Raw genomic sequence first — 15,550 nt, 5'->3', positions numbered from 1 at the left:
ATTCATGATAATTCTAAGATTATCTCGTAGATATCTATTAGGAAGGAAGCCGTTTTGGTCTGAATGAATGAATTGGTTAAGGAAGCAGCTAAGCCTAGCTGCAAGAACCCCCGCAAATATCTTATAATCGGAGTTTAGTAATGATATTGGTCTATAGTTCTTAATAAGAGATAGATCAGTTCCTTCTTTTGGGATAATAGAAATATAAGCCTCAGTCCAAGATACTGGAACCTGAGCCTCTTTCATAACCGCATTGAATAAATCCGTCATGTGTCTTCCTATCACGTCAAACACTATTTTGTATAATTCAACTGGAAGGCCATCTCTACCCGGGGTTTTGCCATTCGCCTGTGCTTTCATAACTGTTTCTACTTCCTCCATCGTGAATTCCGCATTAAGAATTTCCTTCATTGTTTCCGAGACTTTAGGCAAGTCTGTCTTTTCCAAATATTTCCGAATTTCACAGATATTTTCCTCTCCTTTCTGATAAAGCTGTGTGAAGAAATCCTGAGCTACCATTCTCTTGCCTTCCTTAGTACAATGGAAATTCCCAATTACATCTTTCAGCCCTTCTATTCTCCGTTGTTCCTGTTCCTTTCTAAGCCGGTAAGCCAACCATTTTCCTGTTTTGTTCGCCCTTTCAAAAAAATTTTGTTTAGTCCACTTTAGTTTATTTGCTAATTCCTCTTGATCTAATAATTTAATCTGGTGTTGCCAGTACTCCCTTTCCTCTATCAATGTTGTCTGGGTTAATCCATTTTGCATCCTTTCTTCCACCCGTTGTAATTTATTCAAGAGGTTGTCTCGGTGTTTCTTACCCGCCCTACGTTTGTCAATCATATATTTGATTAACCATCCCCTCATCACTGCCTTAGCCGTATCCCATGTGTTGTATATTGAAGTATCCTCTTTCTTATTTTCCTGGAAAAAAAGATATAACTCCTTCTTAAATTTACTCATGAATTCTTCATCTTTCAGGATACCTATATTCATTCTCCATCTACTCTTCCTACAATGTGGGATCTTCCAAGTTACCATTAGCGGGTTATGATCCGCCCACTGATTGGGCCCTATTTCCACTTCCGAGACCAGCCCCCTCAACTCAAGAGACATCCATATCATATCTATTCGGGTCCACGAGTGGTGTCTGGGAGAGAAATAAGTATATTGATTTTTATTGGGATTTCTCAACCTCCATATATCCTGTAATCCAAATTCCTCCCTTAAATCATTACATATTTTTGGTAATGTTCTCTTAATATCCTTTAACCTTCCTTGTATGTTTCCCGGGACATAATCCTGCATTCTATCCGTCACAGCATTGAAATCCCCCACTAGACAGACATGTTCATATTCCAGTTCCCCCAATTTAACATATAAGTTTTGATAAAAAGTCCTCTGATTGTCATTAGGGGCATAAATACAAACCAATAAAGACTTCCACTGGGCAATTTCTATTTCGAGCATAAGAACCCGGCCTTCCTGGTCAGCAAAAACCTGTTGGGATTTCAAATGATGTCGTACATATACCACTATCCCTCTTTTTTTTTGATCTGCTAATGAGGTATAAGTTTTACCCAACGCCCGACATTCTAACAAATGGTTTTGATCTTTTTTTATATGAGTCTCCTGCATGCAGACAATATCATACTTAGCCTTTCTTAATTTATTCAAAATCCTACTACGTTTATTAGGAGCATTTAAACCGTTAATATTTACAGATATCAAACGCACTAATTCCCCCATTTCCTTTTCTCAGCTAAGTTTTTACTTTCCCGCTGTTATAGCCTTCTTAACTGTTTGTCTTGTCTCCCTCTGAGGTGCTGTTAATTCCTCGACTTTTCGTATTCCCCCACCCTTCTTTCCCGTCTTTCCTTCTCTCCTCTCCTCTACCTCTTCTTCCTCTTGCGATTCCTCCAAACTTCTACTTTCCCCTTCTCCTTCAACATCTAATTCTAACAAATTAAGTTGTTGTTCCATGAATTCTCTTGCTTCTTGAAGACTCCGAATCCTCACCTTCTTATCCCTCCATGTCATCAATAAACCTTCAGGCAATAACCAACGATACGAAATTACATTTTTCCTCAGGAAAGTCGTCAAAAATTGATATCTACGTCTCTGTTCCCTTACCCGACGTGGGATTTGTTTCAAAACTATCATCGGTTGGCCTTTATATGTAATAGTTTGATCCCTTGTTCATTTATAAAATTCTTCACACAAAGCTTTCTTATTAAAACGAACATGAATTTCCCGAGGAAGATTGTTCCTTTTTGCGTAGCTAGTGAATACTCTAAAGGCCTCATCAATATCCCGTTGGATCATGAGTCTATCTGCCTCCAAAGTTTCTGCAACTATTTCTCCTACAATGTCATCCAGTTTTTCCCCTTTCTCTTCCGCCACATTCTGTATTCTAAGGAAAAAAGAAGATCTCTCCATTTCCAGAAAAATTATTTCTTCTTCTAAGTCTCTAGTTATGGTTATTTGTCTCTTCTCCCAACTGTCCATCCGTCCTTCGCATTTCTCCGTCTTCTTCTCTATCTCCTTCATTTTTTCCTCTTGTTGTATTAATGTCTGTCGTATATCTCCCAGTTCACTTCGCATCTGTTTAATTTCTTCTTTAACCCCTCTCATTTCCGCTTTCACATCTGCTCCCAAGTCCTCAAAGTTCTTAGATGTCGACTCCTGGTTTTTAGCCATTGATTCCTGGATAGCTTGTAACATATTTTGAAGAGCCTGCATAGAGGGCGTCTTCCCCGTCACCGACATATCTTCCGATGTTCTTCTAGAAGCTAAATACGTCGAATTTGGGGTTACAGCGGTAGGCAGAGAGATAATTTTCTTATTTGTTGTGGTAATAGTTGAAGATGTAGACATAACTGAAAACAACCACTGTTCCTCTACTCTTTGTTGAATAAATATATCAATCAAGTCTTAAAACTTAAGACTTAAAACCGGGCTTCCGGTTGCGTCATTCTAAATGGAGGACTAGGAATTGTGTAGCTGCTTATCCTAGTTCTCCCTTTTCTGTGTCTGGCGGTTGTTCCTGCGCCATCGTGAGCCGTGGAGAGGCTTGCGAAGAAGGGGAGGCATCGGGGCATGCGAGGAGGTGGCTTTCCCGCATGCCGGCAGATTTCTTCTCAGGATACCAGCGCAGAAAGAGGGCGGCGTGGGATCGCCCCGAAATCGTGACTATACCAACTGGAGAGGGGAGCCCGCCAGCGTGGTGTAAGAATTCTACTTTACTAAGTTAGCTCAGAGCTGACTGAACCTCCTGCCTAAGAAACATATAAGTTTTGCCATTTACTGGGGGAGCGGCTGAAACGGAGAAACGGCTGTCTTGTAAACTTCTTGCTGCTAGCTGTTATTTCCCCCTCAGAAGCAGTTATTGATCTCCCTTTGAACTTTGATATTATCAAAACTTCATCTTCTCCCTTTTTTTATTTGAATATATTGTCTGTTGCATGAGGAATAATTGACTGATCTTGTTGAAGACGTAGTGAGATTTTTTCTTTTACTTCTCTCTTTGTCACATTATCAGAAGAGGCGAGCTTTTTGCCACATCTTGATTTGATATCTTTTTCTTCTTTCCTCACTGCTGAAGACGGAGACTGCCCTTGGTTGGTCTTGTACTGCCACCTAGTGGTGGATTGGGATATTACAACGAAAGGAAAGGAAAAGAAAGGAAAGGAAAGGAGGCAGGAAAAAGAGATATATATACACTGCCTCATAGTAAACATTGAAAATAGGTTCTGTGTTTTTGAAGTCTGGTATTTGTGCCACTCCACACAAGTCAGTTAATTCATTTTTTTCCAGCACTTAGTACCTTGTAATATTCTCAAGGATTAATTAATGTGGTGGGAAACTCATTAATATCAATATTTACTTTTTTGATACATCTGCATTTACTTCTCAGATATGCCTACAATAAAAGATGTATCAAATTAGTTTTCCCTTAATACATGGGTATATTTATTGCCAACCATAGCTTCAGATATATCTGCAACGAAGAGTCCAGCTCCACTCATTGGCACACTGGGGGCTATTTGTAGCAAACTTCACATGGTTGACTCATGTTCAGTTTAAAACAAGCAATCCAGAAATTTTTTTACATTCAAAAGTAAAATGTAAAAAGATGGTCATTAAAGAGACCACCTTCTGCCTCCGATAACCTCCCACCGGCCAACACGCTCCCACAGAGAGGGCCTCCTCAGGATGCCGTCTGTCAGGCAATGTTGGCTGGCGACCCCCCCAGGGAAGAGCCTTCTCTGTGGGGGCACCCACCCTCTGGAATGAGCTACGGAGGTAGCTATGAGTCCGGAGGTCCGGGATACGACTAATCCCGGACCTCCGGACCTTCCGCCGGGCCCTGAAGACTTTTTTATTTCAGCAAGCCGGGCTGGGTTAAAAATCTTTTAATTGGGGAATTTTATGGGCAAGGGGTTTCAAATTGGAGAAGCCAAAGATAATTTAATTTCGTTTTAATGTATTTTAATATTTGTATTGTGTGTTTTTAAATTTGGCTGTTCACCGCCCCGAGTCCTTCGGGAGAGGGGGCGGTATAAAAATTTAATAAATAAATAAATAAAATAAAAGATGAGGTACATTGATAGAGTACTTTTTATGTCCCATGGTAAAATATTGTAGGACTTTAAGACCTTTCACTAAAGCAAGAAAAAATAAGAATCTGGTCTGTTTACCCTTGGTTGTGTTCCTTCAACAACAATAAACTGAATTTACAATTGTCCCTGAAAGCGGCATCTGGTGAAGAGCAATTTTCACTACCTGTCCCTAATCCCATAAAATAATATTCCCTGAAGTACTAAGCAGGCACAACATTCATTGAGGGGTCCTTGATGGTATCAGAGCTTGATTTTCTTGAAAACGTTTCAGTACCCAAACTAGGAAACATCACTAGCAAGAAGTGAGGTTTGTTGCCAGTTTAATTCAACCCTGAGCTACAAATATTCTCCTTTATTGGTACATTCTTTATTTTGCTGCTTCGAGGGAGCGTCCGCTTTAGATTCTTCCCCAAAGTTTTCACAGCCTTTGCACCTGCCTTTATTCAGTGTAAATGTTGCTAGGTTAGATAGCTATCTCCGTTCCGGAGAATGAATTCCCTATAAGAAAGTACACACAATACTTATGAAAAATTTTGATGGCGTTTATCACCTAGAACCAAGAGATGGCGCCACTGCCCCATATATTTACGCACCGTAACTGTGTTTACTTCCTAATGGCAGTAGGATCCTCCTCTTCCTCTTCCGAGCCTACAGTAGGAAGAAGAGAGGCTGCGTGGTTCTAATCGGGCGTCGCGTAGACCAAGTATGTGCGCTTGTTGTTTCTGCCCTGATTTTCTTTTCTAATGGCGAAAAGAGAGGCAAAGGAAAGGGAGCAACCTTCCGTTGCAGGAATGTTCAGCGTAGCTTCTCTCAATTCAGTGTCCCCCAGTTGTCTTGTAACGCAATTCCCATCATGTGCGGCCACCCTGGCACGGGGTACCCAGCGCATCTGAAAGGCACCAGATTAAGGGCGGGATGGCCGTAGCGGTTCTTGGGAGGAAACAAAGGATTCAAGAGGGAAACAAACAAAGGGAAAATGTTTTCCATTCTGGATCCCCTCCGAATCGTTTTCGCCTGAAAAGTTTAAGAAGGTTGCATCAGAAAAGCTGCGACTCTTTCTAAGAGAAAAATCGAGTTTACTCTCATTGTGAATCCTGTAGCTTGGAGTTTTTAGTTCTCTTGCTTTAAAAACAACAACACCTTGACCCAGACTAATTTGTTGACCACCGGCATTTGGAGATACGCGAAGCCACTCGCAGGTTAAACCCACTAAATGGACTTTTACAAAAAATTGTAAGAAGCATTACGGTTTTTTTAAAAAAAACCTAATTTGGCACTCCGAATTCTTTGAGAGCTGCAATCCATATGCATCTGACAGAGGAAGACCTTTAAATTGCCTAAATTATAACCCTGTTTGCTTCTACTAATAGAAGGGTATCCAGTTATATGTTATGAAGCATCCATGTATATATTCATGGAATATGTTGCATGGTTCCAAATTTAAAATTGCTGTATTTGGAATGGTGGCTATCTTCCTTCAGCTTGCTTTTAGGCACATATTCTACACAAAAATGTACAATATGCAGTATTATTGACACCAAGTTCATTTAACACAAACTAATTTGAACAACAATTTGCTGCATTTAATTTCTGCCACAGCAGTTTTGAGGTCATTTATTCATATAAAGTGATAGGATTTTGCATGATTATATTAATCATTAGAATTAATGGTGATGACCTATAAAGCCCTACATGGCTTAGGCCCAGGATATCTGTCGGACCATCTGCAACCAGCAACAGCTCCCCATCGTCTGGTGCATTCTCACAGGGAGGGCTTACTCAGGGTGCCGTCAGCTAGACAATGTCGGCTGGCGATCCCCAGAGCTAGAGCTTTCTCTGTGGGCGCACCCACCCTTTGGAATCAACTCCCCCGGGGGCTCCGATTGGCCCCTGACCTTCGCACTTTCCGCCGCGAACTAAATACACGGCTGTTTAAATTGCCCAGCCTGGACTGATGGGGTTTTGATTTTTAATGTATTTTAATATGCGTTTAATATGTATTTTAACATGTTTCTTACTTGGATTGAGATTGTATATTTTAATTGTTGTGAGCCGCCCTGAGTCCTATGGAGATACGGCGGCATATAAATCTAATTAAAATAAATAAATAAATAAATAATACAGGCAGAAATGCAGAATATGAGGGTAGGTCTTGAGATTTTCTTCCTTCCAAGTTTAACTCAGGTAGAAATCAAGCAGCAGCAAGTACTACTGCAGTACAATCATTCTAGTAACTGTTCTGGTCTGATATGATATTAGAATAAGGGATTGACCCTCTTAATTGTGTGCTCTTTGGTTTGATCAGAACAAAAAAATGACCTTTGGGTTGTGATTGTTCCATAGCTGGGATGCGGGAAAGACAAAGATCAGTGTCTGCAAGTTGCCTTCTTTAACTTGGTTCCTTCCAGATAAGTTCGGCGACAAAGACTGCCACTAAATCCAGCTTATTTGGATGTACTGTGTACAAGTACTGTGTGTATTATTTTCTCTTTGTATTATTGCTTAATCACATAATACCTTTTCATGCAAGAGTGTCATGAGAAACTCTACAGCTGTAATTTCCTGTATAGTGATTTTTATGTATCTCTTTGAGACAAAGGTGTAATCATTCAGTAGCATGATTTCATAATTTTTGAGGCATATTAAACCATAGTTTACAAAACACAGTGCAAACTATCTAGAAGGAATAAACAATACAGATAGTCTTGTTTATTCAACTTAACAAACATTTAGTGACTATTTACGGTTACAACGGCAGTGAAAAAAGTAACTTATGACCATTTTTCACACAACCATTGGAGCATCCCCATGGTTATGTGATCAAAATTTGGATGCTTGGCAACTGACTCATATTTATGATGGTTGCAGTGTCCCGGGGTCATGTGATCACCTTTTGTAACCTTCTGACAAGCCAAATTCACTTAACAACCTTGTTACTAATTTAACAACTGCAGTGATTCACTTAACTGGGGCAAGAAAGATTGCAAAATAGGGCAAAACTCATTTAACACTGTTTTGCTTAGCATCAGAAATTGTAGGCTCAGTTGTCATAAGACAAGAACTACCTATAAATGCAGCCCCACCCATATATATATGGCCAATTCCATTTTGTATCATTGTTTTCCTCTTATAGAATAGTATTAGTTTGACTCCTAGAAACCAAACTGTAATCCATTTCTGATCTAACAACAAAGTGAGTTGTTTTCTTATAGTAAGTTTTATTAACACGTTTTTCATCCCATGTCCACATTAACCCTTAAAACTCTTTAGAGGCCTCCAAATGTTTTTCTAGAAAATATAGGATTGTAGTTTTTAATGTGAATTAATTATTAACTGTAAACAAGAAAATATCATTACTCCAGAGAGACTTTTTATTTGCTTCATTATTACCCCAAACTGGAAATTGAAAGTTTCCTATATTATTAAAAATATTCATGCATCACCACAATAAGGACATTGCTGATTAAAATTAAAGTAAAAGCTTTCCTGCTTTGCGATAATAATAGTTGGATAACATGTAATCAAGTAAATTAAAATCCTACTTTACAGAGCAGGCATATATTACGTATCCATCACTGTAAACTCATTCGTATCCTTGCTACCCATCCCTCTCTCTGGCAATTAAAAATCAGGAGAGAGCAGAGCAGATGCATCTTTCTCAACAGCTACAGAATGGATGAATTTCCTGCTTGCTGCAAACTCCTACGACATTTTAAAAATGTGGGGACCATATGGAGGATGGAGGAAAAGATTTCATGGATGCCCCATCTATCTTATGTAAGCCCTCCTCTTTTCAAACAAGTGCATGAGCAGAGTTTGCATGTTTCCCAAGTTCTTTGAAAATTTCTATTTCTCTTCTCAGATAGAGCAAATTTTCTCTGCACTACTAGCTAAGAAACACTAGTATGGAAAGTTTATAGGGAAGGAATTCAAAGTACAGTAATCGTTAACAAGGCTAATGTTTTAGTCCTCTGCAAATTGGCCATTCTTTTTGGTGATTTATATAAAATATTACCTGCTGACATCACTACAGAAAAAAAAGTCTTGTATCTGTTTTGGATAATGGAACTGGTACTGTTGAACTACAACTACTGTCAACAGTTCGACTATTAAACCCAAGAAAAGTAGGGGCTCTCAGGAACTTTGCAATTGCAAAGGCACAACTTTATTGGATACACAATTTCGGAACTGAGGAATCAAAACCAACTCTGGTTTTTCCCGCGCAATGCTTGTATAGTTAAACAATAACTTCTCCTTCTCCCCACCCCACATTGGTCACATTGTCATTATGAATCGTCCTTTTGTTTTAAGAACAGTTCATTTCTTTGTTCATTTCATCTATGACCTTGGTGGGTCTTGGCTCTCACCGTCTGTTTCTGGAGCATCTGCATTCTTTCTCACCCTTCCCTCCCCCCAGTTCTGTGGCAAATTGAATAGCGATAAGACCCAAAAGTGGTTCAACCTTGACATATACTGGAATCTTCATGGACATATTATTATGTCAGGCTTTATTTTTCTTCTTGCTCTCCAAAATAGTAGGAGAAGCAGTACATTATAGGGGTTTTTTTTTCTGTGTAGTAAAATTTCAGATCTTTCCCCATACAAGTTGTATATAAGTAGCATGCAAATAACAAGCAATTGCTCTCAGATGTCATATTAGCTGCCTTTCTGTGCTGCCTTGTGGTCACTTGTTCATTTGGAAATCACTTGAAATGGAGATCATCCTGACAGCAGATCTATGACAACTCGCCGCAGCCAACTTGTTGCGGCCATCTTACCACAGCCACCTCACCACTGGACAACTGGCCCTGGGACAAGAATTACACTAACATTGAAGAAATAGTGAAATAGAATAATGAAAGAAAGGATGCCAAAGGAGGGACAAAACAAAATGTAAATCGCAAAAATTAACGTATTTTTAAATTATCTTAAATAATTAAATTGAATTGTCCCACAGCAAGTTGGCCATGGCCAGTTGTCCCAATTAATGAAAAGAGAGGGGTGGCTGATAGCAAATCTCATTCAGAGATTTGGAGTTCCTGGTTTTACCCAGAACAGTCTTAATTGTTTGCTGTTTCATTATTTGTTTATTTTTACAGTGCAAGTGAAGTGCAATATTGATGGAACTGAATACTCACTTCTTACTGACATCTTTCAGTAGAAAACCTATCTGTTCTTAAGATCTGTCTTTGGCTTCTATTGTGTGGGGGTTTTTTTGCATCTGCTCAGTAGTGGCAATGTTCAAAGTTGCTTATGACATAAGGATATTTTCAACTTTGAAATGTTCAAAATGACTGCCACCATAAAATGAGTGTTGTGTTAGCTGTTTATGGGACAGATTAATTTTACAGAATGGGTGGATTGTTCTTTTAGCTGCACCATTTACTTGAGAGGGAAAGGGTCAGAGTATTCTAAAGGGCAACAATTGAAGTCATAAAAAGCAGTCCTGTTTTTAAAATGTACTGTGAGGAAAAGCATGTTTACATCATATTTTACAAACTCCCAGATAAGCTTTTTGGGCAGTAAACATCCAAAGTTTAAACTATTTTTTCCTGGAGAACATGGGAAATTGAATATCAACATTGCAATTCTATGCTTGTCTCATCAGAAGTACATTTTGCTAAATTGGGTTGGATTTATCTTGAAGTAAGTGTGTTGAACAATTAACAATAAGACTGAAAAGAATAACATGGAAAGTGAGAATTTTGCCAAACATTATTTTGCCCCAGCACTGCAAAACATCTGAAAAGTATTTTGGTATTTTGGAAGGTTTTGTCTTAAGAATTTTATGTCACTCGTAAAAATCTTTGCCTCCTGAAAATTAACATATTGCTTCACATGATGAAATTAGAAGGAACTATATTCTCATTTAAAGAACAGAGATAAAAAAATAATTGATACTTTAACCCTAAATTAACTAGGGCTTTAAAAAATAAAATGCAACCATAAATTGAATCTGTGGGAATTTAAATGGCTGCTCTTTAATCTTAACCACTCTGCTAAATTTTGATTTTAATTTTCTTTTGTCTTTTAGTTTGCAGTTACCACTGACACGTGTACCAATAGACAATGGTAAGATTTGTTTCCTTATAATTGCTAATGTATTTGATTTGTTTCATGTTAGTAGATACATATATTTATTCCAGTTGAATTGCTTTTGAAACCACTTAGCATCCAATTGGATGTATGGGTGTTATCATATATGGGCAAAATTGTCAATGACTTTCATACTGTAATAAAGAGGAAAGAATGCAGATTAGTTTAGTAAAAGTTGCTCCATTATTCAACACTTGCACTTGGTATCACAACAAATCATTTTGCCTTTCAGTGTAAGTACTGAAATTAGTAGACAATGTGATGGCCACTTCAATCAGCAGATTTTGGAAAGTCAATGCAGAATCAGAGGTTTGGAAAACAGACTAGTGCATCCTGTAATGTCTTTTCTATACCTTTGTACTGAAGTATGGTTTATCTTCCAGTCAGATTTTGAATATAGAAATTGTGAGTATTTTATTTTTTCCTGGAAAGTTGATAAAAGTAATAACCTATTAGATAAGCAGTTTTAAGAGGGTAAAAGAATTTGGCAAGAACAATTTGGCAAGAAGTGATGCTGGTAATCATCATGGAAGGCAATTATAATAAAAAAAAAGGCTTGTATTTTAGCTCTTGAGAGGTAGGGGTATGTGTGCATATGTTTGTATGTGTGTATATAATCCATGCACTCTTCACTTAAAATTATGGGCCAATATTTCCCCCCATGCTCCAGTTTTGTGGATAGATATATGTTTTCCCAGTTTAGTCTTATAGCCAGATTCTGTACCTAAGGGAGATAAGAACCTAGACTTTCACGCTCCTGTTCATCACTTTAATCTAATTTAATACAATATATCTGCTTTTCATTGTTCCAATAGCACCATACCTAACAACTAGGCTTTTGCTCTTCATATTTAATTGTATGGTGCTATGAATGTCCACACAGAATGTGTGATTGGGAAAATTCATGTCCATTCCATAACCACATCACTGGAACAGAAGTTAAATAAATGGTAGTTTGATTGTTATAAATAAGTGGCATTATTTTTGCATCCACATGCACAAAAACATTGTAGGCTTATATGCTCACCTCTTTCCAACTTGGTACTTTCAATATTTCCTAACCTGAAGCTGTCCATTTGTTCCCCTTATAGTAATAAAATTTGTAGTCTGACATCTCTTAGACTCAAGAAGTCGTTCTCAGCAGAATCTTACAAGTAACGAACAGCATTATAATTGTCTTTCATGATTCTGGTTGTTTTTATTCCTTGTAGCTTCTGTAGAAATACATAGTACAATTTCTTTAAGGTTTAGAAAGGCCAGTATGTTCCTCATAATCATCCTCTCTATGTGTTTGTCTTCAAATCAGTTCTGGACTCCTGGCAGTGCTTTGACTTGTCCCTGCAGTTTTCTTGGCAAGTTGTTTTTGTGATTTGCCATTGTCTTCTTTCTAAGACTGAGAGAGAATGACTGATTCAGGGTTACCCATCTGGCTTTGTGCCTAATGTGGAACTAGAACTCAGTAGTTTTCTGATTTCTAGCCTGATGTCTTAACCACTACTGGCTCCATAATCATCCTAGATTTACAAAAAAGGTTTAAAGTACCATGTTTAAATGTTTTAAATATTGAGATTTTATTAACATTCTATTTAAACTAGAAGTTTTCGTAGATCACTTCTACCCCTTTTTGTTCCCCTTCAAAAAAGTTCGGCTTTGCATCAGAATCACAATACTAACTAGTTGAAACTATCTTTTCTGTCCCTCTTCACAATTAACAATAGCTTTGCAAATCAGCCAGCTGTATTCTTTTTTCAGTGAAGTTGCCACCAAAATAAGCTTGAGAAACAACATTAATATTTTGCACTTGAGCAAAAAATGTAATTGATTTCCTTTACTGAAGCTGTCAGTTTTTTTACTGGTTGAATTAACCCATTCCTTCCATACAAATAAAATAAAAATAGAATAAAAGAAGGGGTTTTTTTCATGGAAATTTGTGATTGTGCGCACTTCATCAGGAAAAAACTCCTTTTATTTTATTTAGAATCTACCAAAAAAAATCTGATAAAGTGCACATAGCTACAAATTCTCAGGTCCTAAAAATATCCTAGTAGCAATTGTTAGCATATGCAAATCTACAAGTTAGAATAAAATAATCTACATGTGCCATAAACTTATGGTGATGGAGGTTTGCATCTCAAGGATGCTAAATTAAAGAAGATTAAGTTAGGATATCAGGCATAGCATTAGACTAATGGATTTCTTTCATACTGGTGCTGAATTCTGATATTTGCATCCAAAAGATATCATGCTAAATATAAACTTGAATTCTGAGTTTGTTTGTTTTTTACCTGTTTCAAGGGGGGGGGGTGTTTTTAAGTAAATAGAAACAGAAAAAGGAACTGCCAATAACATTAATAAGGAGGAAAAGTTGTATGCAACATAAATTAATCTTTGGAGCAATTTGTTCTTGTCCTTGCAAACCTTGTCTTCAAAAGGCTATTGTGTAGCCCTGGGCGATTAAAATAATGGGAATGTTGCCATTAACTTCAGTGGCATAGAGACTGAATCCATTGTCAAGTTTCCTCCCCCTCTCCCAAAATAAAGCTTTTCAGAGAAGTTTGAGAGCGGAGGAGAAACTTGTATTCAAATGTGTCTGACAAACAGTATGTCCTGCTGGTCCCTGGGAACCAGAAAGTGAAACTAGCCAAAAGCAAAAGGAGATTGAACTCTTAAGATTCATTTGTTAAAACTGAATGCCAAGAATAAATACATTTAGGCTTCCAGAATTCATGTATTCGTAAACGTTTAGGCTAAAGTTTCACTTTAGAAATCAATCTTGTCAACTTCTGGATTTTGGTGACCAAGATATATATTCATGATACAGAAAGTTAGTTGATTGTGTGGTGTTTAATCTTTTTTCCCATTGAAATAAGAACATGTTTTTCACTCTTAAAAGTGAAATAGAAGATTCCATAGTGCTGAATGAAATGCAGCTCTCTTGACTTAAATTATAGTGGCGTTTACATAATGGAGGATGAGGCCACTTTTTTTTTTTTTTTTTTTTTTATTGCAAAAGTTTTACAATTACATTTTCACCCCTTTTTTCACCCCCCCACCACCCTCCCACCCTCCCCAAACTTCCCATCCTCCCTAACCCTCCCCAACCCTCCCCCCCCAGACTTCCCTATTACATACTCATAACTAATAACACTAATAAATAAACCTGAACCCATCCCTCCCCCTATATAATTTTTCCTCTTTGTCTCTTTACATTAAAATATTTCTAATACATTATTTTCAAATAAAAGCTATTTGATACTTTCTAGTTTGGTATTTGTTCTGAACATATTCTATCCACCTTTTCCATTCCCATTCATAAGTCTCTTGTGAACAATCTTTTAAATACGCTGAAATCTTCGCCATCTCTGCAAAACTGGCCATCTTCAAAGTCCATTCCTCGATAGTAGGCAAAGCTTCATTCTTCCAGTATTTACCTATCAACAATCTTGCTGCTGTTATCATATACAATATTAGTTTTATTTCACCCCGTGTAAAACCCTTAACTATACCCAATAAAAACAATTGTGGAGAAAATTGAATTTTTTTCTTCAAAACATTCTGCATGACCCACCAAATTTTTATCCAAAAAGCCTTAACTTTCCTACAGGTCCACCATACATGATAATACGTAGCATCCAAACATTCGCATCTCCAACATTTTGGCTGAACATTAGGGTACATACATGACAACTTTTTAGGATCTAAATGCCATCTATAAAACATTTTATAAAAATTTTCTCTCAGGTTTTGCGACTGTGTAAATTTAACATTCTGAACCCAAATTTTTTCCCAAGTTTCCAGCATCACTGGTTCTTCAAAATTCTGTGCCCACTTAATCATACAATCTTTAACTAATTCCGTTTCTGAATCTCTTTCTAACAAAACATTATAAAGCCTTTTAATATGCATTGGACCTTTCTCTCTTATATGTCTAACCAATTCTTCCTCATGCAACATAATACCAGTTTTTTGGTCCTCTTTCCATCTCATTTGTAATTGATTATATTGTAACCAGGTTAAATTAATCCCTTCGTCCAACAGTGTCTGCAATGTCTTCAGCTGCCATCTGCCCGCATCTGTAAAAAGAACCTCTTTATATAAAAACCCCCCGAGTGACATTATATTTGTATTCCACAAGGTATGACCAAGATCCAGCCATAGCGGTATTTTATAATCCCATTTGAGTCGGTGCTTCTTCCAAACTTTCATCAAGGAGTCTCTAAGTATATGACTTTTAAATACTTTATCCACTTTATTTTCATAGAATAAGTAAGCATGCCATCCAAATTCAAGATCAAAACTTTCTGCATTCAATATTCCAGCCTTTTTATTTCCAAACCAGTCACTTGTTAAAGTTAAAGCTGCTGCATCATAATATAACTGTAGGTTTGGGAGTTTAAGGCCTCCTCTTTCTGGAACATCTTGCATAATTTTCAATTTCACTCTCGGCTTTTTCTCGTTCCAGACAAACTTATTCACACCAGACTGCCAGACTTTCAGTTGTTTGTCACTTTTAAGCACCGGAATCATTTGGAACAAAAACAGAAATCTTGGCAAAATATTCATCTTAACTGCTGCTATTCTTCCAAGTAAAGACAGTTGCAGCTTTTTCCAAGTCTCCATGTCTTTCTGAACCTCTCGCCACAACACCTCATAATTATTTTGAAACAATTTCATATTTGATTCTGCAACCTGAATTCCAAGATATTTTACCTTAGGTACAATTTCAAAACCTGCCCTCCTTTCAAACTCGTGTTTACGATCTTGTGTCATATTCTTAACTATCATTTTAGTCTTTTTTGAGTTCAGTTTAAAACCTGAAACTCTACCATAGTCTT

At 37.4% G+C, this 15,550-nt stretch overlaps 1 protein-coding gene across 1 annotated transcript in view; it reads left to right on the top strand.

The window, feature by feature from the left end:
- Positions 1–5,266: 5,266 nt before the first annotated feature.
- The window catches only part of GEMIN8 (gem nuclear organelle associated protein 8), a 54,787-nt gene continuing 44,503 nt past the window's right edge, over positions 5,267–15,550 (top strand). Inside the window, exons 1-2 of the mRNA XM_070943024.1 lie at positions 5,267–5,322; positions 10,654–10,691. Coding sequence (XP_070799125.1) covers positions 10,689–10,691 — 3 coding nt within the window. The 5' untranslated portion in view covers positions 5,267–5,322; positions 10,654–10,688. The remainder of the gene's footprint in view (positions 5,323–10,653; positions 10,692–15,550) is intronic.

Source organism: Pituophis catenifer, unplaced genomic scaffold, assembly GCF_029215685.1.
Source record: "Pituophis catenifer annectens isolate HBS135680 unplaced genomic scaffold, rPitCat1.0.hap2 SCAF_4, whole genome shotgun sequence".
Classification (NCBI taxonomy): Eukaryota; Metazoa; Chordata; class Lepidosauria; order Squamata; family Colubridae; genus Pituophis; species Pituophis catenifer.
This window is presented reverse-complemented; position numbering and strand designations above follow the sequence as displayed.